Source organism: Symsagittifera roscoffensis, chromosome 4 (genome assembly GCF_963678635.1).
Source record: "Symsagittifera roscoffensis chromosome 4, txSymRosc1.1, whole genome shotgun sequence".
Taxonomy (NCBI): Eukaryota; Metazoa; Xenacoelomorpha; order Acoela; family Convolutidae; genus Symsagittifera; species Symsagittifera roscoffensis.
In genome coordinates, this window is record NC_087065.1 from 6,069,836 (window position 1) to 6,096,724 (window position 26,889).

Consider the following 26,889-nt stretch of genomic DNA (forward strand, 5'->3'; position numbering starts at 1 on the left):
GACCAAAAAAACTTTGGTAAAATTGGTTACCGCAAGCTTTACTTCAAGAGCAGCGGATTTTAATAAGGGCGCGGGGGGGGGTCCAATATGCAACTCAAACATGAATAGTCAAAGTCTGCACAGGTGCCATGAAAAAATCTGACCTTGCTCTTCGGTCGAAGTTTTCAGCCGTTTTTCTCGACTAAGAGAATTTTTTCAAAAATTTTCCCAAAAAATCAATTCAAGAGAGAAAAGGCCTTAATATGATTTATGGCTCTCACCTTCTCATGTTTATTTGTGTACCTAAATTTGTGCGGAAAAAATTCCTCAACTTACAGAGCCCAAAATTCCTCAACTTACAGATTCCTCAATTCGTGTCAGTGCTCAAACAAAGCAAATTTTGGTCCCATATAAAAAATTGCGGATCTACTTAACAATCTCCGCCTTTCAATAAAAGTGGGGAGAGATTGTTCAGTAGAGCAAGTAAGTGGAATTTTCGACCAATCAGAATGCAGCAAAATTCGAATTAAAACTACAACACTCTTGGTTCCATAGGTAAGAGATTGTTAAGTAGATCCAAACTTGCTCTCTGGAGTAAATACACTGCGAGTTTATGAGATGAGTCGAAAAAATACTTGGAATTGCCACAAAAACAATCTCTATAATTCATTACACGAGTAATCAATCAGATTTTTCATCAAAGTACTTCAGCGTAAACGAAAGACTCAAAGATCGTAACAAATATTAATTTTACAAAGCAAAAAAATTCTACATGAATTGCGACATGAAATCGTACTTTAGTCCAGGAGTCCAAGACATATACCTTTTCTTATTTTATTCACATAATATATCAGCTATCACCCAAAGACAACTTGTCATTTATTTATTTACAGGCGGGTTGCCTAACGGCTAATTTATTCTGCCTCGGATATTTAGTTAGAGTTAACACAGAAGATAAGAAATAATAGAAGAAACATTTTATCATTTGGTGGTCTTCTTACATAATGCAATCGGAATCTGATCAAATTTCAGAGTCCCGAAAGCTATAAACTATTTCTGAGAAAATAATCCCCGACAAATGAGCCGCCGCCTCTATCCCGACCTCTCTCAAGAACTAGAATTGAGCAAACGATTCTTCATAAAAGTAAGTAACCTGCTAGAAATTACGTCGTATTAGTACGGCCATCCCTTGCTGCTTTCGTTGAAAAAAAAAGACGAACAGAGTTAAGAGAGAGAAGAATTCATGAACGCAAGGAAACAGAAATGAAAATATTGACTTGTTTTTTTAGAAGAAAATGCAACTTTCGAAGTTCAAATTTTAAAAGATGTGGCTTATATTTCTTAAAGCTTTTTGATTTTAGAAGAAAATTTATGATGGACACTTTTAGGACAAACTTAGTTTGAGAAAAATTAACCAATAAGTAAAGTTTTTATTGCGCTGGAATTCTGAAAGTTAAAATCGAAATTAGAGGTCGATCGCATTTTTGGCACCTTAAACTTTTGGTGTTCAAGAGAGGAATAGTCTTCCCTTTAAAAAAGGAAAAACTGAACTGAAAAAGAAATCATCACGATCTATATAAAAGTCATTGCTACGTTGGACGCCTCTTAAAATTATGAAACTCTTTTTATTAATAAATATTCATCAAATTATGAAAATTATGGAACTTTTTATATTACTAAAAAAATTTCGATGTTTTTGCTTAACGACAGTATAACGAGTCTCAACCTTTAACAGCAAAATGAATAGTTGAAACTTAACATAGCAGTCCGAGGAAGCTCTTGATCAAAAATTTCTGAATACTGAGACAAAACTTAACATAAAATTTGAATTCCCACTTTTCAAAACTTTTTAAAGGGAGAATCAAATTTATACCAAGCTGAAAATAAAGGCTTCATATTAGAATAGATAACAGTTTTATAAAACTATATAATATCATTGTGATAGAGGAGTCCCTATATAAACCAAGTGTGACATCAATTTCCACTAATGCATTCGTCTCTATTTGACATCACCAAGCAATAAAACGAAAAAAGTTGAGGTACTGTATTTACATTAGGGATCTGTTAGTTTTTTGGAAACGTTCTATCAAACTTGTACCAATTTAGTTCTTCGGTCTGAAAAATCAAGAAATAACAAACTTAACGCAATCTGATAGCGATTCAATGAAACCAATTTATTACACAGAGGCGAAGCTGCGCTTCGCAAACACAAGCGAGGAAAATGCGAAAAAGAGCTCTGAACAGGCAAAACAAAAAGAAATTGGGAAAAAGGAAGCATAGCCATTAGACAGTCGGAAAAGAGTAATGAACGCAAGTAAGCAGAAAAAAAACACTGACATGGTTGAAAAAATCTCAACTTTCGAACTTCAAAAATACTGATGCCCGTTAAGCTCTTTGAATTTCTAGAACAATTGACAGCATTAACCCAACTTAAGAAAACTGGATCAACAGGTTAAGTTTTTAATCTGCTGGAAATCTAAAAATTAAATTCGACTTTAGATACTAGAAATTGTTCACGTTTTTTCGCGCCATTTCTGACTTTTTGAGTTCGGATGACTTTCAATTGAACTCAAAAAGTGCATATATACCTAAGTGCATACATAAATTCATTAATATGTATGAATGCACATCTGTAGTTATTAGAGCATTTTAAGACTTTTATCTCGGAAAAAAAAAAAAAAAAATCACCAAGACCTATATAAGTTCATCACTCTTAAAAGATTAAAAATACATCGTGGGGAAAAAATTTTGCTGAGACAAGGAGCAACGCATCCTCAAATCTGCTCCTTGACCTCTTGTAATTTTACTTACACTAGCCACCAATAAAGCAGATGCAGTTTCTTATCAAATTGCCAATACTATGCAGCAAAAATTCGACCAAACAACATTTCATTAATTCCCGATTTGAACCTCCCACCTGTTGATTAGGAGTCTCACGTCCTCACATTTGCGCCACGGTTGCTTGGAGGTAAACTAGTGACCCAGCTAATGCTGGATGCACCTATTTTAATCTTTGATTGTACTGATACCAAAAAATGCATAATTTTCGAAGTTTCCAAAAAATGGACTTTACGCGAAACCCTAAAGATTTCCCTTTTTAAGTAGGGAATTAGCCGCTTATTTAAAAGAAAAAACTACTAGTCGCTCTTTCAACTGATTTCTTTATCTCAGATTTGGCTGGGTAGTTTTCAAAAAACGTCAAAAATATTCCAAGAAACGATAAAATATTGTAAAATTTGACTTGTCCTAAATCCAATTAAGTTTTTCTTATAGAGCATGGAAATAGCATCTTAAGTAGGAAAGAACTCTACACCCTGATTTTTAGATTGAACCCTTATTACAAGATTTAACGAGTTTTCGTGAAAAAAAAATTTTAATAAAATTACTACAAAAAAACGGTAATTTTTTCAAAAAATGGATTTTGTGCGATGACCATAACGGCTTTTCTACAAAAAAAGGGTGAAACAAATTACACAGGGAAAATCTAAGCACCATGTAAGCTTGATTGACGTAACAACTTCAGTAACAGCTGGTTAGTTTTTGGAGAAAAAAAATAAGTTTCCAAAACACAACGGGCAAAATTTCAAAAAATGGATTTTTTCTAAGCCCACATTTTTTCAAAACACAAGGTTAAGCCGTTTACGCACAAAAAATTCGCATATTTGGTTTTTTTTCGGTTCAACGCTTTATCTCCGATTAGGCAGGGTAGTTTTAAGAAAAGTCAAAAATTTTTAAAAATTTACCAATACTTCAAAAAATTGGCATGTTTGAGGCCATAACTTTTTTCTGCCAAATTTAGGGATCATAATGATTTGTTCTTTTGATTGTAACGTTCATCTCAGATTTGCGCATTTAAAACTTGAGAAAATGAAAAAAAAATCGAAAAGAAATAGGTCAAAAGGCCGTAGAACGTGAGGTGAAATGAAGAGAGACTAGCAAACTATGCAGTCACATGCAAAAAGCCGCCAGTTTGTCCATTGGTATCATTATTTGAAAATCGACTCAGTAGTTTCTGAGAAAGATTGAAATTTCTGCAAAAAAAGTGCAATAACTTTCCAAAGCGTCGCAAAAAAAAACATCAAATCTCATACATTTTCATTATACCTGTTATTTTCAACAGGAACTTACACTAGCCAAAAATGAAGCCGCAACATGTGCTTTTCAATTGCCTGGGGTTAAATAGACTTAAAGGTGATTAAATTGAAATATACAAAAAGTGCACTTTTATTTGCGACTTAGGTTGGACCTCATTTTCAGGGGTCCGAACAAAAAAAACGATTTATTAAATAATTTTCAGAATAATTTAGGCTACATAAACAAAGCAGAAAACTGATAGACTGTGTCCAAAACGCACCATATTTAGTACACGCAAACTGAACCTGAAGAAAATCAAACACAGAGGCAAACTAGCCGACAGACAATTGGCCGAAAACAGAGACTTCGAAAAATGTCAAGAAAATTAGATCTACCAATAATTTCGATTGATCACCATTCGAGAAAAATAAATGCCAAATAAGACAATTGAATTTCAAATAAGCACTAGCACAAATCTTCGAAGCGATAAAACAGACTCCATTTTTGCCAAAAAAAAGTTCTAAATAACTTTCAAAGTTTGTGAGCCTAAAAAACTTCTTTCGCTTATCAAACATAGCAATTTGAGCCCACTGCACTGAGAGCATACATGCCAAAACTTTTAACGACGAGTAAAACATAAAGATATTGAAATTATTGAAAATCCGAGTTGGTAAGTTTACAATCAAAAAAACAAAAACAAAAACAACTTTAAATACAACGGGTTTTTAAGATGCAAACATGCTAAAATTTTGTCTTTTGGTTAAAAAAAAAACATTTTTGAGAAGATTATTCACCGATTCTGTAATCTGTTACACGGGCTTTTTTCACTTGAAAAACTCCGTTAGATTTGATAACGCTTGGTAATCGAAAGCGTAAACACCCGAATGCAAAATTTCCCCACTCAGTGCTAACAACTCCGAAACAATTACCAAACAAATCAAAAATGCAAGCAAAAGATTACAAACAACGCAACGATATGTGGTGCAAAATCAGCGATTGGATTTAGTATAAGAGTAGCGCTAAAAACTTTCAAAAAATGCTTTGATTGCAGAAGTTACGAATATATCACTAAGCAACCTTTCCTGTCGCATACCAGATAGACATCACAACAAAATGGAATTTTTTAAGAGTCTATTTGACCTCCATATCCTTTGAACTGCGTAATAAAAAAACTCGAAGCAAACGACAACCCTCAAAAAATACAATTCAACTTAAATGCAACCGCCCAAAACATAACAAAAAAATTACATAAAAAACTAACAATTAAATTTAAAAAGGAAAGCCGGTTGCTGTGCAAGTAGCACGGAATATTCAGACCACTTTCATAAAAAAAACTACAAGATAAATTCTTCGAATTAGTGTCGTATCTTGTGTGTGGTTTGATGAGTAACTTTACGCACGCGTAGAAACTTGGTAAATCAGGCATTTGCTAAAATTCAGGACAAATGCATTTTAAATAAGTTTTAAATGAGGCTGAAAAAAATAACGCAAAAATGTTTGAGCGTGCCCAGTTCTCGCGTACTCAAACAAAATCGTTTCAAATTGAAATGAGGCGAGCTAATTGGTCATAATCATTACCTACAAAACTTAAAACAAAACACTGAACTATTTTTATGGCTGTTGTGCGACAAAAAAAGTTCAAAATCAAAGTTTATCAAAACTTTATGTAGCAAAACTATTGTGAACTACTTAAAAAGCAGTCAGAACATCCAAGGCTTTGCCCTGAGACACGACCAGTCGTGTGCTTATTATACTACGCATACAAACGTTGCAGATATAAATCAGGTTGTGATATTAGATGGTTGAAAAGGCGGAAGATTGTTTTGGCCAAAACAATTTACTGCTTAAGTTCTCTCGACATCTTAATTTTTGAGCCTCAAATCTACCAAGTTTTTCATCGGATTATTGAAAATTTAGTAAAAAACTCAATACAAAACAATCGAGCATCCTTAAAGCGGTAAGAATGATTATTAAACACAGAAGCGGAGCAAGCATGTCATTGCAAGTTAGAGAATAAAAAATTTCAAGCATGTCATTGCAATTAAAAGAATAAAAAATGTTACAGAAAATATTACATCGGAAAAAAATATTTATACAGTGTAATAAGTTAACCAAAAAAAAGAAAAAAGAGTCGAGAAAACAACCACCAAGATTGAATCAACTTTCATTTACTGAACAGCTACTAAGCCAAAAACATTTTGGTAGACAACCCGTTAAGCAGAAAACCAAAAAAAAACCATAGGAAACTTTGGTGATTAAACAATTTGAGCGACTAGGTTTTCACGTTTGAAGCTGTTAATCTCCATTACCCTTGAAAACTCAAAACTATCTATTTTTGCCCTTTAAACTATTCCAAATCAGGCGAATAAACCTCGAAATATGAGACAAAACGATTTGAATGAAAAACTTTGAAAAACAAAAGCTGAAAAAAAAAATCAGAAATTTATTTGTTCAGATTTTCAAAATAATCCAACCGGGATTTGAAGTCAACACCTCAGGGTGCAAAAGGTTAGACGGATCCTGAAATTCTTTGAAATTTAAAAAGAAAAGAAGTTCAATTTCTTACAGACAAGCTAGAAAAGCTGTTTGCGGGTATAAATATGTTACCCGATTACAATTCAATTACTCTCGCAATTGAAATTAAATTCATTATATAGCAAAAAAAACTAAAAGTCACCCGAAATTAGGTTTCCAATGTTAAAACTACTCTTCAAATAACTATCGCAAAACCAAGAAATTTTTTTAGATTATTTTCATATTTTTTCCACGATTGCACAAAAAATTCTTCTAAATTTGAGCTCAGGGCACAGATATCATCGTATAGAAATCTTCAGTCAAAAACTGGTAAATGACAAGTCAGAGAAAATAATCCTTCGAAAGTCGAAGCATTTAAAAGCTTGCAAATTGGTCGAGTGATATATCATATTGAAATCCTTTCAGTCGGGACTCGAACCACATTTTAAAAATATTCAAGAACAACTTGTGTTGCGAAATTCCGGTTTAAGTTAATCAGTTTTAGTCTAGTTTTGAGCGGAAAAAATGAGCAATCAGGCCAATAATAGGGCGACAAAATTTTATTTAAGAAGTGAAAATTTACGTTTACTCGAATTAAATTAGTTTTCGAAGTTTCTTTTAGCGCCTTCTTTAAACCTGCGAAAACATTTTCTGCATCCTAATTACTTTTGTTTTTCTAACCATATTCGAAAAAACTGTTGTCAATCGAATATTCTTACCTCTAGCCTTTTGTTCAGATCCAATACTCTCATCACAACGAACAAAAAACGACAATATTCGGAAAAAAACTGTTTGTTTTTAAATTTTTTATGATTGTGGCCAATTGTTCAGTTTTGCTGTCTTTTTGTCTGTCACTATACTCTTTTAAGATGATCAACACCCATTCTGCAAAAAGGTTACAATCATTCAGGCCGGAACAACGCTTAAGTTCACTCCGGACCCTATCTCAAAACGTAGTTTGCTGGTTGAATAAACGTTTCAATTTGAACGTTTATAGTGCAGTTTTCAATTGCGTGGTGAAATCGAACTATTTCGCTGTCCATGCATGGATTAAAAGCGAATTAATAGCCAAGCGAACCCAACTAAAGCGACACCCGAAGTTGTTTATACTCCAAATATTTAAAATGTTGAAATAAATCAAAACAGGGATTACGAATTGAAGCATTAAACGTATAATTTTGGCACTAATAGTTGAGCTTAAAACAGCAAAATGGCCCGACGTTTGAGCACTTCTTACTGATACATTATATATAAATTTAGGTAGAGAGAAAATCGCGTTCAAAACATGAAATGGTGAGACATAGTTTAATGTTGATTAGTTTAGAGCCCACAAGTTAGGAGATAAGAGAGAAAGACAGAGCAGACATTGGCATTCAGTTGAAGCAGAACCAGATTCAGAGCAGTTTATAATCATAACCCACATTTAAATTCAGCTCTAAACCGACATTTAAATTCAAGGCTACCATTAGTAACTATTATCCTTGATCACACTGCACATAGGTGAGTCTACTGAATCAAAATAATGAAAAGGTAATTTAAATTGGATCTTTGTTCCTGGATAAATTTTTAAGCCCCCTGTCGCCTGTCCAATAAAAGCCTTTCTCAGGTCGAATTTCATATAACGTGGTAAGCGCTTTGGACCGATATCGCCCTCAAAATCTAATCAAAACAACTAAAATTTGTCTGAAAAAAAATGTTATTTGAAACTTCACATCCAATTATTAAAACAGCTGAAAAGTTTTTTATTTGACTCTAAATTGACAACCGGATATTCAAAAAAGATAACATTGTTTATCCAGCATACACTCAATTCAACAGTAACGAGACACTAAATTTCATTTTCTCTCTTCCAAACTTAGTTTCTATACTCACCAAATATCCCACACATCCATCTACCTATTAAATCGCCTCTTCGTTTATGACCGGTTATAACTAATATAACCAACAAGTATAACCATCAGCCAACTAACCAACCAGCATATTGCGCAACAAAGAACTGAACTATAAAAAGATACTTGCAAAAGAAGACCCAACTCTATCCATATCTCTTCAGAAAAGATAGCACGATTGAAGGGAAGGGAAAAAGAGAACGAAGAAAAAAAAATGAGGACGTTGCACAAAACTGGAACTGGGTCGAATTTCGAGTCTCTTGAGATTTGAGCAAATTACAATTTCCCCCGACCCATTTTTTCCATAATTTTGTTCTGCGTTACCTCGCTGTGGTGTACTGCAAATGCAACAGTAATTTCCGTCAGTTATTGAGATCAAACAATTTGCAGGGAGAAAAATTAAGGAAAAAAAAACAAATTGCGCCATTGGGTTGTTTGCTAAAACGAAATACTGATGTTAGAAAAATCTTTAAACGCTGTAAGTATAAAATAACTTTTGTTTTCTTTAAAAATCTACAACAACTACAAGCAGGGCAGGATCCAGGATTTTTCGAGGGCGTACTTTCTCCGTAAGAATTCTTTTTAGTTCGACCAATTTGATTTTCCAAGTTCTTCAAAAACAGTATAAGAAACTAGATTGTCAAGGCACTCGTTTGCCAAAAGTTTCTGCTTCGCTTGCAATTTTTTCTTAAAAACAGGCTAAAAATGACGTTTTGGGGGCACTTACTGAAAAGTTTCGACCAAAAACCGCATCTTTTGGCGCGCGTTCCCTTCTTAAATTAGGTCGATCGAAATTGGATGTCGCAAAATAGGACCCTTTGAGTCGTCGGTGGCTAATTTCCCTGTAAACCCGCCCCTGACTACAAGTATGTGACAAAATCAACATCAACAGGAAAATGATAAAGGAATCCTGCAAGAGTTTTCGAACAATAATCAAATCAGTTTGCCGACTTTTATATTTATGATTTTTTTTTCAAATTTGTTGAGACCTTCGGCCTTCAACGTACACCTAGTTTTATCATATCAATAAAAAATCATTTGATCTCACACTTGACTTTTTCATTGTTTTAGCGTGAAAAAATGAAAGAACAGCAAGTAGCCAACGACGCCGCAACGGCAAAGACCCTTCAAGCAGTCATCCCTGAAATAGAGAAAAAAGTCAGCAAAGAGAAGAACAATGACGTCATTTCATTCTTCCAGAACATTCTCAGCCAAGGGATCGACACTCGGGATTCGTTCGTAACCAGGCACGAATGTCTCCGATTCATTCAGAAAGTTGACTCAGAGCTGTACACGTTTCTGTTAAAGAAACAGGGAGCTTTTAGAGACCTGGATATTTTTGACAGGGGAGGGGCGGATGATGTAGGCATGACTGCTCTCATGTGGGCGGTGCTCTTCGATTGGGAAGCGGCGTCGAGGATCCTCATAGGTCGGTTACATCACTTTTATTTCTGAATTAACAAAACCATCTTGGATCTTCTTCACAATCTCGGAGGTATCTAGTACAAAAATATAGAATATCAATTCGAATAAAATCAAAATTCACGTTTAGACATGCACAAATATTACAATGTAATGATTTTTTCCATTTTGCGATAGAAGGGAATCGTTAGAAAGACATTCAGTCTTTTCTCACATTAAGATATCCGTATAGATCCTGAAATATCATCTAAATAGGGCAAATAAAAATATTTAAAGTCTATATATCACCACGTTATGAAAACTGGACATATATTATCAAAAATTGGACTTCAAAACGCAACGCTATCAAGATCTCATTTTTCAGACCTAGGGGCTAATGGCGAGCTGACTCTGAACTGCGAGCGAACACTCCTTATGGTTGCCGCTTGTCGAGCGTCTCCCTCTGTTGTCGAACTCGTAGCCGACACCTATCCGAAACAACTCGGAGCCACCGACATCAATCGCGACTCAGTTCTCGTCACGACTCTAACCCACAATAGACACGAAGTCCTCGAGACGCTTTTAAGAACTGATCAAAATGTTAACGAATTGGATTACGATGCCGCTTTGATGAAGGCGATAGATCTCGGAGGCCGAACCAAGTCGGGTTTACTTCTCGTTCCGAAGGTAGGTTTCCGGCGTACAATTCTTCAACTCAGTTCCTTTTTGTTGTATAGACCTACAAAGCCCTTGGGTTGTTACAGCAGCGGTTTCAGATTTATTGTCTCGTCAAAGGCTTCCTTCATCGCTTTCATTTGACAAAGTTGCTTTTGCTTCAAGCTGATTATTTATTCTGAGAGGCAGGAAACTTGAACACTGAAAACTTACTTTGAACAAGTAACACTTAGTCATTTACTAGCCATAACAGCAAAATTGCAATGCGAAAGACTCCCGAAATATGACTTAATTTTTGTTGATACTCTCTGTTGTTAGATTAACTCTTTTGTTTCGATATTTGAAGGTAAAAGATGTCAACGCAGGTCCTCCTCGCAGGACTCCGTACCTCTACAAGGCTGCCATCAAGGGGTGTCTGGAGATAGCGGAGGCGCTGATCAAAGCTGGTGCCAAAGTCGACAAGATCAAGAGCTCCTCGGGAACTAATGCATTAATGGAGGCATCCAGACAAGGACATGTTGAGATTGTCGATCTGCTGCTGAAGTCAGGAGGTAACTTTCCATACTTACCATTCCAAACTAATGATTATTTGTTGACAAAATGAAGAAACCTTAAGAGAGAAAAAACTCGCCTTTTTTATTTTTTGTAAGCAATACAATATCAGCTGTCTAGAAGAAATGTCTAAATATTCAGCTTCCAAAAAAGAAAAAGACTCCGACAAAAAAAATATTGATCCAATTCCAAATACAAGACCATTTTTTATGACCAATGACTATACTTGGCAAGATCTAACTATATCGCTCAGGACAAAAAATTCAGTAAAAGCATTCATAAGTCAGCTATAATCCGGACTATCTGCATACCTTTTAGTCCTTAAGTTCAGACACTTCATCCACGACAAGAAGGAATAAGACACAAACTAGTCAGCTTTTTTACGAAGATTCGTTATATATTTGCGCTCCTGTTAAAAAGTACTTCAACGTTTTTTCCTTGCATGCAACATGTGTAATGCTGCCTCAGCCTCACCCTCAAGCAACGAGCACAGATCATGGTGGGCCTCGAACCTCTGATCTTTCCATTGAGAGGCGGAGACGGTACCACTTCACCATTGCTACCAAAGTTAATTTATTGTCATTTTAGTTTTGATTTCGTTTCAGCCGAACCCAATCTGACAAGTGAGTGGGAGGAGGACAGTGACACTGGCTACACTTCACTCCACTTCGCAGCCAGATTCGACAACTTCAACTGCATCCGACTACTGCTGGACCACGGGGCAGACAAACACGTCGAGTCCCGCAACAGACAATTCACGCCATACGTCATCGCCATCAGATTCAAGGCCATGGTAAAAGCTTCATTTCATGAACATTCATCGCCATGCTCATTGAAACGAAAACACATTTCTGTCACACAGGAATCATTGTTGGACCAACTGACGGAAAATTACAAATGTCTTAATTACTGGAGTTTTTGCTGTTTTTCCAAAAAGCCTAATCCACAAAAATGATTTGAAAAAAAAAACAAGTATTAATGCTTTAATTAAATTCTAAAAAAGGCAAAAAAATACCAGTAGAATCACTCCCGAATTTCAGCTTCCGATCTGTTTTTGTATATAACAGCAGCGGATAACCTTCTGGATGAACAGAAACGTTTAAGGTTGAACACTTGTTCTCGTTACAACAGGAGTCCCAGAAGTTATTGGCAACTGGCAGATGCGAACTGCCCATTCTATTAGAAGCAGTCAACTCGAAGACTACGAACTCTGTAGATCTCCTTCTATCCACTAGTGAACACAAACAGGAGCACGTGAACGAGGCACTTATTCAGTGCTGCTCCAAAGGATACTACGACATCGCTGAACTACTTTTGAACAAATACGGAGCCAATGCGAATAGGTAATAATATGATTTATGGGTCCCTTAATAAGCAAGTTTTCCAAGTTTAGCAGGTTGTGGTGACATTGCAAAAACTTGATTCATTGAAAAACAAAGCCTGATTTATAAACTTTTGAGGCAACGATAAAATTGAGGATATCGCGCATGAAAAAAACTTCGGTTATGATTAAAAAACTCAAAAGCACAAAATTGCAACATGCCGGGAGTTTTATAGGATAAAATAAGTGCCCAAAAACCACATCGTTTATCTGATAAAAATGGTGAAACTTCCAAATTTTGTTGAAAATCTACTCTAATCGCAAAACTTTCAACTTTTTGTTTGTTTCTAAGCACGAACTGTTTTTAAGCTTGTTTTAAGCACGAATTTTAGGCAACCATTTAAGCAAGTTTTTTTGTTTGTTCTTTTTAAGCATGAATCATAAGTAAATGCGTAATTTAACGGTTATTCGATGTTTGAGATACAATATCGTAATATGAGACACATACCGTAGACTGGTTTTCGAAGAAATCCATTAACTATACTTGTTCCTGCATCATAGCGCCCAGAAAGGATCAACAGAGTCCTCGCCAGGGGAAAGACTAACCTGTGCTCTGCTGGCTTCTATGCGAGGTCATCTGAAAGTAGTTGAACTGTTATTCGACCACAGTGCTAATTTCCAAGAACAGGATAAGAATGGGGCCACTGCTATACACTATGTCATGGCGTGCAATGCGGAGGCGGAGCTGATCGAGAAACTGGTCAAAACATACGGCATGTCAGCTTTTACCAAGGTTAGTTCATTCATTCTGATTCAAGGGTTAAGCCTTCGCCAGAGTACCGAAATAACAAAATACCTATTTTAACAAAGATCAGCTTTCATTACACCGAAAAAAATATCTAGTCCAAACTTCATTTACTTTCAGTTGTCGAAACTATGGATCCACTTACGATTTTTTCAGCTGCATTCACAACGCGGTTGAATTTTTGCTGGCAAATTTTAATGTCATATTGAAACTTTTCAATGCAATTGAATCATGATTGAAATAATTCATTTCACCCCAAGCCACTTTCCTTTCCGCTCAATAATAAATGTTTACAACTGAATTTAGACAGAACCCTGTTCAACCTTTTACACACAAGTCAATCAAGAACGAAACGATTCAAAATGATACCTAGAACTTTGGTATGATACTTACTTTGGAATAATACCAAATCAAACCCATATTAAATTCTCGAACAATACTTCATTAGAATTTCGAGAACAGTTTATGACGACACTTTTTTGATAAAAAGCAAACCCAAATTTGAAAAATTGGATCAACCGGTTTTTTTTTGTTCCTCTGAGAAACTTTAAAATTAAAATCCATTTTCGAAACTAAAAGACCATTAAATTTTTTCGCGACGTTTCCTTTTTCTTAATTGAAGAACAAAATTTTCCCTGATTTTAGCTAATGAACTTGAGTTGAGGAAATTATGAGTGAAACCGCAAAAAGCAAAAAATGGAAAACCAAATCATCACGGCCTATTAAATACGTTCATTGACACTAAAAAAGTTAAACTTATCAAACACTTCAAAGCGCTGAAACAAACACTAAATTTAGATGCAAATGTACTTCAAAAATATAAGAATTTGAAACAAAAGTCCATGAAATAATCAATGCTGGAATATGACAAGAAACGAGTGACTTCACCAAAAAATAACGAAGCTGAGAGGCGAAGCTGCTCTTTGCAGGCACACGCGAGAAAACTACAAAAATTAGCTCTAAAAAATTCAAAAAGAAAAGAAAAGGTAAAAATAAACCTTGAATGCTAAAACATTTGCTGTGGCGGATCCAAACTTACCACCAGAAGAATTGGAATCGCAAGTCCTTGCAAGCTTTTGAAAGCTTACTACTTCTCGACACCAATAAAGCAGCTACATGAGCTGATAAACTGCCAATGTTATGCAGCAAAAATGGCACCAGATATAAAAAGAACAAATTTAGCATGTAACATTTTGGATCAAAATAAACTAAAGGCAGCCACATTAACTTTGCGTGTACTAATTGAGAAAACATGAAGCCGAATAATTGAGCATTTCAAAAAAATTCCAGATACATTGCTTGGAAAATTTCTAAAATGGAGTTTTCGTGATTGTACTGAATGAAATAGCTTTTTATTTTCAGTTGATTAAAAAAAGAATATCCATGCTATTAGACTATGCTCCTTAAAATTCGCTTGTGTAATCAGCAGTGAATGCATTTTAAGAAACTAGGTAGAGCTCATGCTATATAGAACTGTCAAGTATTAATTTGACTTTGCGAAACTTAACACAACTATAACACAGACTAGGGCAACTTACATGGCATAAAAGTGAACAAAGTATTATAACGTAAGCTCCGTTAGCTTCGCAAGCTAGCGCAACAAAGTGCATGACTTCAATTGACTGAATTCTCTCGTGAATGCAACAAAATGATAATTGATCTGATCATTCGAAAAATGTGAAGGAACTTTGTATTCGGGTGTCTTTTAATTTTTTCTTCCATTTTTTTTTGCTTTTCACGCAAAATCAGGTACCACAAATACTCATTGGAACGGGACGAGTGATATAACAATTTAAAGCCCTTTCGTGATTCGAACGACCTGAAAATTTTTCCATAAATTTTTACCAGTGTTGAGAAAAACCGGTTTAAAATTCTTGAGTTGCTTAAAATTGCTTTCACAAAAATCACGTTAAGTACCCGAATGTTAAGCGAATATTCAATTTTCCGCGTTGCCACATGGGTAACGAAGTCCCAAATTTCATGCGGCAAGCGTGGAAAATAGATCTGCGTCACAGTGTTATCAGAACAAATATCAGTCTCAGATTATTCACCGTAATCGCTCGAATTAGCCGCATCTTTTATTAGTTTAAAGTGATTAATTTCTTTGGTGTATGTACCACTTTATGGTTTTTCTTCTGTTTGGTAGAAACAAAACGACAACTTCAGGGACGTTTTGCTTTCAGAAAGATAAGAAAGGTCGTACTCCAATCTACTATGCCAACAAGAAGGAAACTCTGACTAATCTCCTCCAACTGGAATCGGACAAGTTCTCCCACCACTGGATGACCCAGACTGACTACGAGGCAGTGTTTTGTGCAGCACTTATTTAAATAAAAAGTTCAATTTGAAAAATCGAAGCTCCTATATTAAAAATCTCAATTTTTTTGAACTTACTTTTTTATTGTTTTAACCTAGTTTGAAAGACTATTTATTTCCAGTTTAAACAAATTAGAGCATCTTGTCTCCGAAAGTGCCTTCCGAAATATTCAACTTCTTCAAATAAAGCAAACGAGATTTTTCATACTAATCAGTTGATTATTGATCATTCAGTCAATATTCAATTCAACAAAACATTGCTTCAAAGGAGAGCCAGGGTAACCTTGGCGAACAAGCGAGGAATCTTCGGGTTACGAGTAGTACCTTCCCAGAAGCAGTGGTCAAGTTTGAGGATCTGGGAAAGATTATTTTGGACAAGACAGTGCAGCCAGTTGGATATGGACCCCATGACGAGAACTTGGGCAAGTTGTTTTTCAAACTTAACTCTTATGTAACAATAGATAGAAAAACCGGGAAAAAACATGACAAAATGTAGAGAATCAAAAGTAGAGAATCGAAAACACGATAAAAGGGCTTCAAATTGATACTTTTATCGAATCCCTTTTAGCTCTCTGAGAAGTAACGAAAACTGTGCGCCAAAAATTAACTTACGTCATAGTTTATTTGCATCTTACGTCAGCAGGTGGTCAGATTAACATTTTATTTTTCTAACCACGTTTTATTTTTATATGAAAGTAACCCTAGAACTATTCGAATCAAATCCGAAGTCCGTAAAGCAGAGAGTACAGATTTGCATTTCCGTATTTCAGACACGGCATATACTTACAAAAGATTACGGACTTAAGATGAAAAATACGCAAGGGAGTGAATTTCAATCGAGCAGTGCCTCAGCCTCTTAATCAACAATTAAGTGGCACGAGGCCTTTGATAATTCGACCATTTACTAGCTTAACGTTTTCAGGAATAGGAAAATTGCTTTTCTCGTCGTAGTGATATGTCGCAATGAGTCGAACAACTCCTTAAATTTTTTGCAAAAATTCGAGAAAAGTTTTTATCTCAACCACATTATTAACTAAAATATTGTTCCGATCATCGGGGAAAGACGAAAGAAACTGAATATCCGGGACATTCTTTGTTTTTCCTCGCAAAATCAAATACCTTAAAAAAACATCGCATACATGGCGTCCACTGAGATATCACATAGAAACTTTAAAACACATTGCCGCTTCGAAGAGCAATAAAAAATATCCTTTAGTTCCACATTTTTGAGCTACCTGATTGCTTCTTCTCTACGTTTTGTACGTAGACTACCAAAATAAGCAATAATTTCATGAACTTGAACTTTACCTTTTTGCTAAGATGACTGTGAGCGATTCATACTGTGCTACTCCACAAGAACCAGCAACTCTTGTTCAAAAAATGACTGTTTCAGAAGTGAAGGTGGACTTTTCCTTCTTCTACGAGCAGGGCACTCTCACTAAGAAGAATGAACTCAGTGAAGATGTGCTGCAGTCTCTCCTTGACAATGACTCACCCGCACTTCAACACCCGGCTATTAAACTATTCCTCCTCAAGGTGAACAAATTCAATACAGGGCGGCTAAAAACCTTGGAGAAAAAAACAATCAAATTTTTTTTTTAATGCTAGAAACTGATATTTGAAAAAGATAATTGAAATAGACGGATCTCCAATAACTGATCTCTACTGCTAATCATTTGTTATTGAGATTCCATTTTCAGATCTTTAAGCCATGTTTTATTCGTTTAGATGGATGGGTAATCCCACAAGGTTTAATAGAGGGCCCTTGTTGCGAAGTTGTGCGCAAGTTTAACAAACAATGACTCATTGAGGCATTTATGGTTTGAAAAGTTGGGCCATACTTCTTCAATGGCGCGATAGCCATCATAACCCGTGCTCGTTGCTTGATAATGAGACAAAATTACCCAGCCCAAAAAAATATCCAAAAATTTGGATGGAATTCTTAACCAGGGGCACAAGGGTTGTCTGTAGAGACCTGGGGAGCTTGAATGTTAGTCCTTACCCTGGTGGATGAACTGTATTATCGTTCCCACCAGCTCTAAAAATGTTTAACAAAGGAATTGAGGAAAAAAAGTAGCTCGCTCGTATTACTATCACCTGATTCATCTGCAATCAGACCAATTAAGCTTGTTTCATTCAAACCTTACCGCTCTTTTCAGAAATTCAACGGATTCCCAAAATGGTACGCACGATGTCAGTCAAATCTCTATCTCTTCCTGGCACTCACTTTCCTAACTTCGACCATTATTCACGTGGCCAACAACAATCAAAACCAACAAAATACTACAGAAAAAGTACTCGGAAAGAGTTGCGGAATTGCCGCTTTTGTTCTCACCATTCTATGCATACTATTCGAACTTCTCCGATTGGATGAAAAAGGATTCAAATATTTCACACTCGCTTCTTCTTGGTTCAGACTCGTAACGTATATAGCCTCAGTAGTCGCTATTGTTTTCAACCTCTTCGTCAAAATTGATGAAGATTCTGAGCTCTTCGACTCCTTGATGCGCGTCACACAATGTTTCGTGGTGCTGGGTCTCTTTTTCAACTTGCTTCTAACCCTAAGAAGGTCGGCAATATATGGCATTTACGTGTCTATATTCTGCAATGTGTTGGAGAATGTGTGCAAGCTGTTGGTGCCTATTGGTCTGATGATTCTGGCCTTTTCAGCTTCGTTCTACTGCGTCTACCAGAACAGTGGACAGTATAGTGGCATGGGTAATACAGGTGAGCAATACTGATTCTTTTTTCAATAAATTACACAGAGGCGAAGCCGAGCTTCGCACCACTTGCAATACGACTGGATCTGTCAGAATTAACGAAAATAGTTGTGGGAAAAAACATGCCCAGACAATAGAGTAAAAAAATCAGCATCGGAACAAAACTACCCAAGCGGTCACAAAGCCAAAAAATACCTGAGCAGAAACTCTTCATGCCGACTCTTTATCAAATTCAAAACTAATTTCAAAAAATCAAGTCCTTCTTCCCCTCAGAACACACACACACTCACACAAAGACTTATTTCTCTCATCAATCGACCCAATAAGAAGCTACTAAGCCGATATAAAATACGCCAAAACCTACTGAGCCGGAAGAAAATGAAACTTTAAAAAAACGAGTTGGTAAAAATTCAACCAACATAAAAAATGAGGAGGCGAACATAAAAATTGTATTTCTTTTGAAACGAACCAAAATTAGGTCAATAAACTGATTAACAGAGGCGGTAATAATTTGGGACGTTAAGTTTTTATGCGAAAGAAAACAAAAAAGAAAATACGAAAAAATGATAATTAAAATTACAAATTCCAGGAACAAATCAAAATACTACAAGCAAAATTAATGAAAATAGCATGCAGCAACAAAAAACGATTCTAAGATGTGGCAACTAAGCCAAGAAAAGATAAGAAGACAAATATTAGGCCGACAATTTTATTTGAAACAGAATATTTTCCGTTTGAAAAAAAAAACAGGTCCTGATCAGATTCGAACTCAAAACATTTGAGGTCCTAGGCGTATTCATTACCTCCAGGCTTGCGCCGAGAACGCTAAGTAATTTGAATTAATTATGAGCCATGCTAGACGAGTCCAGATGAGTTCTGTGAAAAAATTCATTTACTGAAAAAAGTCTTGTACCCGATTGCAATACTCTTGCTGATTGCAAATGTAAATTATAGGAAAACACTGAATTCGTACAAACTTAATTCGTGCGATGTCAAAACAGCAAAAAAATGGGTTCAAGTTCAACAAGATCAAAAGAGACCCAATCTATCTGTCCGATAAGCAATTACCACTCAATAATCAGACCTCGGCCATTTTGGCTGATTCAGAAAAAAAAAACAAAAAAAAATTAACAAGGATAAGATTAACCAAAATCAGTTGCTTCTCAAAGTGTGTCGTTTTTTGTTCACGGTGCGATGAGAGAACCTTAATGAATACCTATAACTTAGGCATATGCGATATTAATAGCAAATTATTGTAATAGCTAATTTCTCCGTTAGTAATAGCAAATTACTCAACAAATAACAAATCAATTTTAAACACAGAGGCAAAGCTTCGCTTCGCAAACTCTTGCGAGAACACGACAAAAAGCAGCTCTATAAAGTGCATTAAAAAAGAAATGAGCCTCGAATTAGTAAAAATTCGGAAAGGTCTCGGATTCCATCTGGGACCTACTGTGACCTAGAGATTACAAGTCTCACGCACTAACCACTCAGCCATGCACGCTTAATACAGCACAAACAATAGCCACAGATAAAGCAGAGAACAGATGCTGTGAAATTTCAAATGCTAAATCGTGATTATAGCAAAGTGCCACCAAACATGTTAACACTTTCCACTTTCAATTAACACTTATTTGCGAGTCAGGTTAGAAAAAAGGTTCCTACTAATACGCTAGTGTAAAAAGCAATAAATCTCAAGAATGCACTAAGAGGAACATCGAAAACTAATCGAGAAACATCGAAAACTAACTTGAATCATAAGCATACTCTTATAAGCCTATTACAAGCCTGCTCGCTCGCATCATTCTCCCGAAATTAGAGAAAAACAGAAAATTTCAAACCCGTTTTTCTCGACAATTTTTTGGAAAAGAGTGTTATCATTTGGAAATCAGGAAAATGGGGGGGTCCATTTTTCAAACTAGAAGTCTATCATGTCTTTTATGATCTTTAGACTTTTATTTTCGATACAGAAGTTTGCCTTCTGTTCGACAGAGGGAAATCCAGAGCATAATCAAACTTGAGTGAACAAATTTCAAGATTTTTTTCCAACCAAAAATTTATCACGATCTTTATAAGCGAAACCTACTTCTTCGCTTTTTACACTTAAAAAGTAAATTTAATTTTCTCTGAAATATTCTTCTTTGGCTGGATTTTTTCTTCAACTTACTTTGTCAGAGCTCAACATTTAACAACAATTTATATTATTCGTCATCCATAAGAGTCATGCTAAAAAAATTGATTTTGCTTATTCCAGAAGTGCTTTTCTAGAACTTTCTGGAAATTTTCAAGTATCGTTCAAATATCGACTGCAAAAGCTTATTAGCTGGAAATTAGACCAAAAATTTCAAACAGGTTTTTCTCGACAAATTTTTTAATGTAGTTCGAATCACGACTGAAAAGGCTTTCATATGATATATAACTCTACCCAGTCCGATTATTATTTGTAGTACCTGATTTTGCGCAGGAAAAAAACTAAAACACACCCGAAAACAAAGTTTATCGCCATTTTCATAGTCGGAACAAACAACAGATTACAACTTAATTTGCCAGAAAACTGATTTAAAAACAAAAGCAAAATTGCGCCTCGCGAGCACAAGCAAACAAACCGCACAAAAAGCTCCATCATTGGCAAAAAAAATACAAAACTAATCTTCAAGTTTTCAAAATGCAAACCCTTTTGAGATTCGCAATGAAAAATCCCTACCAAAAGGGACTTGAACGGTTTAGCTGCATTTAAGTAACAACACCCGAAGCAATAGAAGGAAAGAAATGAAGTTCAACCTCTGAAATGAAAAAAATCTCTACAATTTTTTTTGCTTACTTCTCTACCAGAAAATATCTGCAGTTTCAGCAAAATCTCTACCAGACTTCAAACTATTTTGTTCCTCTTGTTTTCTTTGTGCACCTCACCCTCAGACTTGTTAGTGAAAATCATTATGGGTCAAATAAATAATTTCAAAAAAGAAAATGGAATCAAAGAGGAATAAAATTATCTAGCTAAACAATGTAGATCAACAATATTGCATCATTGTCAGAGCTCAACAAGAAAAATCAAAAGTTTGTCATTCTAAATTTTCCATTTCAAAGGGGATCCATTTCTTCGTCGCTTATTTCTGTAATCAACAGATCATCAGACATCGGAAGATTTCGTTTCATTTTGGCCTTCGACAATCCAGATTCCGATTCAGCACCGGTCGCATTTTCACTATTAGCTTCATTTGCCTTGCTTGAGTTTGAATGTGAAGTTGAAGCAATGGGTTCGATAACATCTTCAGGAGCTTTTGGTTCTTTTATAACTTGTTCACTATGCGTTGGCTCTGGAGGTGTCACAATATAAGAAGCACCAGCCTCGTTTCCCGCTGGCGTTTCATTTGTAGACACAGCCTCTGTAGATTGTAACTCAGTTTCTGGCTCCTCGATTTGCCCATCTCCAGTTCCAGAGCTCAGTACCGTCTCTGGATTTGTTTCTGGAACAGTCTGCTTATGCATGAGTGACTTGATGGCTCTCGCTCTCATTTCCAGTTCCAGCAGCTCCATCTGACTAGGCGTTGGCTCCCCACTTGCCGCAGGGTCCACCTTAAATTCAACGCAAATTTCAAATTAAAAAAGCATTTTTGCATTTTAAAAAAAAATATTTTGGCTCTGCGATTTCCTACGAAAGACATCTCTGCTTCAAGTTTTAAATTAGGATTGGTTCTACTCGTTTGCTCGACAGATACCAAATGCGATACAGCCCGTTACAAATCTTACAGCTTTGAGTAGGCAGCACTGCGTTTAAAATGGATACAACCACAGAGAGATAAAATTTAGTTCTCAAAACGTTGCGTCCAGTTTTAAAGTTCTAAGGATTTCTTCGTAATTTAAAACTGATTTCACCTGGAGGAATGATTTTGTTAAATCGTCTGTAGTGACTCTCTCCACCGACTTTCTACTGCTTGAGGATCCTTGGCGGGAGTTCTCTGTCGGTTGTTTCCTGTTCGCAGGCACGACAGCCTTCCTCCCCTTGAGCACATCCAGAATGTCCTCGTCTGTCATTCTTTTGCATTCGCTCACTAAGCAACACTTCACCCACTTCATTTTAATTTTACAATTAACGTTAAGAATCTCATCAATACCTACTTGATTCTATTTATCCACGAGGGAAAGGGCCAACATAAAAGCTGTACAGCTAATCATGGAGAACCGCTGTTGTGCCCTGGTTAAGAATTACACCAAATTTATTATTATTGAATCTGAACAAAATTAATGCAATGAAACAGCTAAATTTGAAGTCGGAAACCGCCAATTTTTCTTTCATTTCAGCTCGTAAAAATCATGTCAGAAAACCTAATTAGCCTGAGCAGCATCGTTTTTTTTTTACCAATCAACAACTAAACCATTAAATATTTTTTTTGAGTCAAAACAACAACTTCATGCTTCAAATGTGATCCTTCGATATGTCAGCATTGTTACTTGAAACTCAAACTCTTGAAATGCAATCTTTAAAAAATAAGCAAAAACCAACCCAGTAGTTCTCTGATTTCCTCGGGAGAATGATTCGCCTTGCGGATGACCTCTGGAAGCAGTTCATTCAGCTGCTGGTCTCCCCCCAGAATAGCAAACACTTCCTCCATCAGTCTTCCCCGGTCTCCCACCATCTCATCCAGGGGCTTCAACTCCAGAGCCAGATTGAGCCAGTGCTCATCGCCTACACTAGCCGCGCCGCCTGCCACACAATCACACAATTTCAAAATCTTCTGGTACTTTCCTACACTACTGATATGATTATTATTACACAGAGGCGAAGCCGAGCTTCGCATAACTTGCGATACCACAAAAATAGCATTGCAAGCTAACAGACAGGAGAGGAAGCAACCAAGTCCAAGGAAAAAGGAAAAAATTCCAAGAAACTCGGAAAACACGTAAAGAAACACATTCGACGTCGTTTAATGAAAACTCGAAAACAACTTTCGAGCGAAAAAAAATATTGTCACGAAAAAATTTGGATCCAAAAATTTTATTCTGAGACTTTCAACGTTTTGCACGATTCGGACGTTTCCCACGAACGACCCAAAATTATGTTAGTAAGCCGATAAATTATAAGCCGAAATCATTCAAGCCGAAAAGTTTTAACCAAAAAAAATATATTTAAAAAATACGAAGTCAAGGTTAGTAGAATTGCAGGAGTAAATAAAAAAAATAAAAAGCAACTACAATGAAAACCGCATGCCTCAACAAAAGATTCTACGACGCGGCAACTAAGCCGACTTTTTTTTGAAACGGAATATTTCCCGTTTAAAAAAAAACAGGTTCTGGCCACATCCGAACCGCCGTCCCAGGCGTATTCGTTACCTCCAGAGTAAGTGTACCGGAGACACTTGAAACTTTGAATTCATTATGAAGCAAGGTACCAAGTGATTCTGTTAAACAAGTTAAGTTGTTACCCAGAAAAAGTCTATATTCCGATTCGAATAATTAAGTCCCTCTTGAAACTAAAATGAACAAAACTTGCACTTGCAATTACAGTGTTGCTTTCAGCGCAAGAAAAATCCTTGATTTGGCAACGAAGCCGAAAAACATTGAGCAGGCAACAATTGAGACGGAAAAAAAATCATTTTAATTTAAATAAAAATTTCAAGTCCTCCCTGAAACTACAAATAATAATACTTGCACTTGCAGCTACAAAAAAGTTGCTTACAGCACAAGCAAAATCTGTGATGTGGCAACTAAGTTGACAAACGAAAGTCCGACAATTCAACTTTATGAGGGAAAAAATTAACTCGCATACATACTGAAAAAAAAACAAGGTTCGGTCGGACTCACACCCACGACCGTAAGATGCAAAGGCCACGACGTTACCTCTAGTCAAACTCTTCTTTTTATTATGCATACCTGTAGAGTGGTAATTGTTCAGTACTCTCTCGAATGCACCTGTTTCCTTCAGAGACCTACTTCTGCTCCTGTGCTCCTTCCCTTTACTCCCCTTCTTCCTCCTCTTCTCCCCCTTCTTATTTGACTTCTTCTCCTTCCTCTTTTTAGCAGGCGAGGGGGAGGAGTCGGGTGAAGACTTGCTGCCCATGTTTTTTTTGCAATTTTCACTGTATAGGTATTTTACTAACTAGCTCTAGTTATAACAACAGACACCATTATACTATCTAAAAACGAGCAAACATTGTAATAAAGTTTCAATTGTACTCGACATAAATAAGTTTTTACAAACTTGAAAATCCGTTGTCTTCGACAAACTAACTCCTTGTCAAAAGAAAAAGTTTTTTTATTACGAGTCACTGAATGCACGAGTTTAACTTCCGATTTCTCTCACAAGTTATTGAAATTACTAGTTTAATTTCTGATTTCTCAGCGGAATAAACAGTTCAGATATTCATGCAGATTTCTCAAATTGAATTTGTATTGATCAAAAAAGAGTCAATCATAATTTTTTCTTCAAATTCGAAGAGCTTGAAGCCATCTATGTTTATCTATGAAATTCGAAAATTTTCAATAAAAATCAGGTATGTTTTTTTTCTGTTTCCTCGCATTCATTTGACTGACTATTTTCCAACTGTCTGTTGGCTATGTTTAGTTGTTGTCAAATATTTCGCTTTTACCTTGCCGTAAAAACCCAATCAGCTTCGAAAGAATCTTCAGTACCACCTTGTTTAACATAGAGTAATTTTTCTGTTATGTTTGATACACTTCGTATTTTCTTACCTACCAAACTATGAGATCATACCATCATAAATAATATCTGTCGGATACTATAGACATTTTTCACTCTGAGCCTCAAGTTAAACACAGCCCTACTTAATCGCTAATAGCATTACGTCATGAACGCAACTCTTTGCCGTTTTCAAGCATTGTCGTCTGTATCCAACCATTGGCGTACTAAAAACACAATTTTAAGTCCCCGAAGGACCTCCGAACTTGACTGAGACAATTTAACTACGAGGGAAACAACCAGCATATCAGCTGCTGTAGCGCCCCCAAATCAGACCAACATGCAATTTTTCTGTGCTTGTTTATGTTGCCAGCCTCTTCAGCAACACGTACGGATTATAGTGGGCCTCGAACAACTGGCCTTGCGACTTTGAGAGGCAAAGACCTCAGATTGTCAACTTTAGCACCCAAAATATCTTTTATTTCAAGGTCTTAATAGTTTTTCGGTACATGACAAAATGCCTCATTATCATATTCCACGTTATGCAGACACTCAACATAAGTATAATAACAGATAGAAATGGCTAAGGACCTCGAAAATACATGTGAATAATAGCCTCAACCTTTTAGCTTAACAACTATATTATCATGCTCTGCTGTTAGGTTTCAAGGTGATCTCGATGATGATGGGGAGTGTTGAACCGGAGGAGGTAGTGGAGACGATCTCGTCCAACTGGCCCCTCTTTCTAGCCCAGACCACCCTTTTCATCCTCTTCCTCATTCTCATGGCCATCATCACCACAAACCTACTCATAGGCAAGTACCGACACAAACCAACACACTATCTCCAAACAGGATCTTTTTAACTATCCTCCCCTAGAGTACCTAGAAACGAATGGCCACCACTATAAAGAAATAATTCAATAGTTAAGCATATGTAAAACTTGTACCTAGTTACGAATCTTTGTACCTAGTAACGAAATAGTTAAAGAGATCCTCCGAACCTACCCCTACTTTCAGAAATCTAGTAAACCTTCAGACCTTTAAAAGCGGAAATTCTCCAAAAACCTTTTTTGCCTTGTCGCAATTCGTATGATTGTCTTAATATTGAGAACATCCAAAAATGATAAGCAATGCTTTCCAATAATACTTTGAAGATTCAAAACTCATTTCAGGAATTGCAATCAGCGACGTCAACGCTGAGATCCCATTGGCCAAACAGACCCACCTATCACAGCTCACAGACCACATTGTCCAATCAGAGAACGTCGCCAGGGCAGTTCCAGGTCTGAGCCGATTCTGTTTTAAGGACAAGCAGTGCTCTATCTCCATCAACCAGTACGAATCATCGCGAGGCATTTTCGGAAAAATAGCAAAATGCTTCGCGCCCAAATCTGCTCCTCAGTTTGAACAGGAACTGATAGAGGAACTCAAGATAATCGTAGATGAAATTTATGTCCAGAGCACGAGCGACTAATTTACAAAAAAAAACACAATTTTTCATGTTTTGGTGTAATTCATCTTACTATCTATAATAATTTTCAAAATGTCTGTCATGCTTAGAAATCGAAAAATAATTCAATTCAATTTGTTGTGTTCTTGCAAGAGACTTACCTTAAATGGTAAGCAAATCCAATTACGATAACTAATTTGCTAAAAACAACTCTCAACAAAATAATTTGTACAAGGGTTCATAAATGAAAATTCTTAGCGGTAACTTGGCCGACAAACACTTGAAACGACACCTTACCATAACACCAAGAAATTAGTAACATACTCTTTAGCGAGAGATAATGATCGTAAAAAATCATAGTTCAGAGCTTTTTCCATTAATCGGCCATGATATGAAAAAATCTATGGCAGAAATTAAAAGATAATGCGTCCAAAGGAAAAGTTAAAAATTTGAATGAATGTTGTTGAAGAAATCGTATGCTGATAAATCAAGAAAATTTGCTATAATATAAAATCTCCTAACTTATTAAGACTGTGCGTTAAAACCGGGCACAG

At 36.1% G+C, this 26,889-nt stretch overlaps 2 protein-coding genes across 5 annotated transcripts; one reads left to right on the forward strand and one right to left on the reverse strand.

The window, feature by feature from the left end:
* The first annotated feature begins 891 nt into the window (after window positions 1–891).
* On the forward strand, window positions 892–26,445 carry LOC134844359 (transient receptor potential channel pyrexia-like). 4 transcript variants are annotated; one of them, XM_063861006.1, is made up of 13 exons: window positions 892–1,123; window positions 9,528–9,885; window positions 10,243–10,544; window positions 10,879–11,083; window positions 11,690–11,877; window positions 12,216–12,427; window positions 12,967–13,198; window positions 15,394–15,516; window positions 15,798–15,948; window positions 16,920–17,062; window positions 17,686–18,253; window positions 25,546–25,698; window positions 26,058–26,445. In XM_063861006.1, the coding sequence occupies exons 1-13, from the start codon at window positions 1,058–1,060 to the stop codon at window positions 26,357–26,359; spliced, it is 3,003 nt and encodes a 1,000-aa protein (XP_063717076.1). In that variant the 5' UTR covers window positions 892–1,057; the 3' UTR covers window positions 26,360–26,445. The 4 variants fall into 4 exon arrangements, with proteins under 4 accessions (XP_063717076.1, XP_063717078.1, XP_063717079.1 ...); XM_063861008.1 differs by lacking the exon at window positions 892–1,123 and adding an exon at window positions 7,911–8,067; XM_063861009.1 differs by lacking the exon at window positions 892–1,123 and adding an exon at window positions 8,059–8,097.
* LOC134844223 (uncharacterized) lies at window positions 21,181–24,377 on the reverse strand. The gene is made up of 4 exons (XM_063860805.1): window positions 24,118–24,377; window positions 22,751–22,951; window positions 22,123–22,298; window positions 21,181–21,822 (listed from the first exon to the last, which is right to left on the reverse strand). The coding sequence occupies exons 1-4, from the start codon at window positions 24,302–24,304 to the stop codon at window positions 21,328–21,330; spliced, it is 1,059 nt and encodes a 352-aa protein (XP_063716875.1). The 5' UTR covers window positions 24,305–24,377; the 3' UTR covers window positions 21,181–21,327.
* Window positions 26,446–26,889: the final 444 nt, after the last annotated feature.

What these genes read in the sequence shown, in the direction of transcription:
- LOC134844359 (XM_063861006.1), top strand. Translation starts at nt 1,058, where the DNA reads ATGAGCCGCCGCCTCTATCCCGACCTCTCTCAAGAACTAGAATTGAGC. An exon ending in GGCGTCGAGGATCCTCATAG is followed by an intron (nt 9,886 to 10,242) that starts GTCGGTTACATC and finishes CTCATTTTTCAG; the next exon opens with ACCTAGGGGCTAATGGCGAG. An exon ending in CCATCAGATTCAAGGCCATG is followed by an intron (nt 11,878 to 12,215) that starts GTAAAAGCTTCA and finishes TCGTTACAACAG; the next exon opens with GAGTCCCAGAAGTTATTGGC.
- LOC134844223 (XM_063860805.1), bottom strand. Translation starts at nt 24,304, where the DNA reads ATGGGCAGCAAGTCTTCACCCGACTCCTCCCCCTCGCCTGCTAAAAAG. An exon ending in GGAAATCAGAGAACTACTGG is followed by an intron (nt 22,299 to 22,750) that starts GTTGGTTTTTGC and finishes AGTGTTGCTTAG; the next exon opens with TGAGCGAATGCAAAAGAATG. An exon ending in TAACAAAATCATTCCTCCAG is followed by an intron (nt 21,823 to 22,122) that starts GTGAAATCAGTT and finishes GTTGAATTTAAG; the next exon opens with GTGGACCCTGCGGCAAGTGG.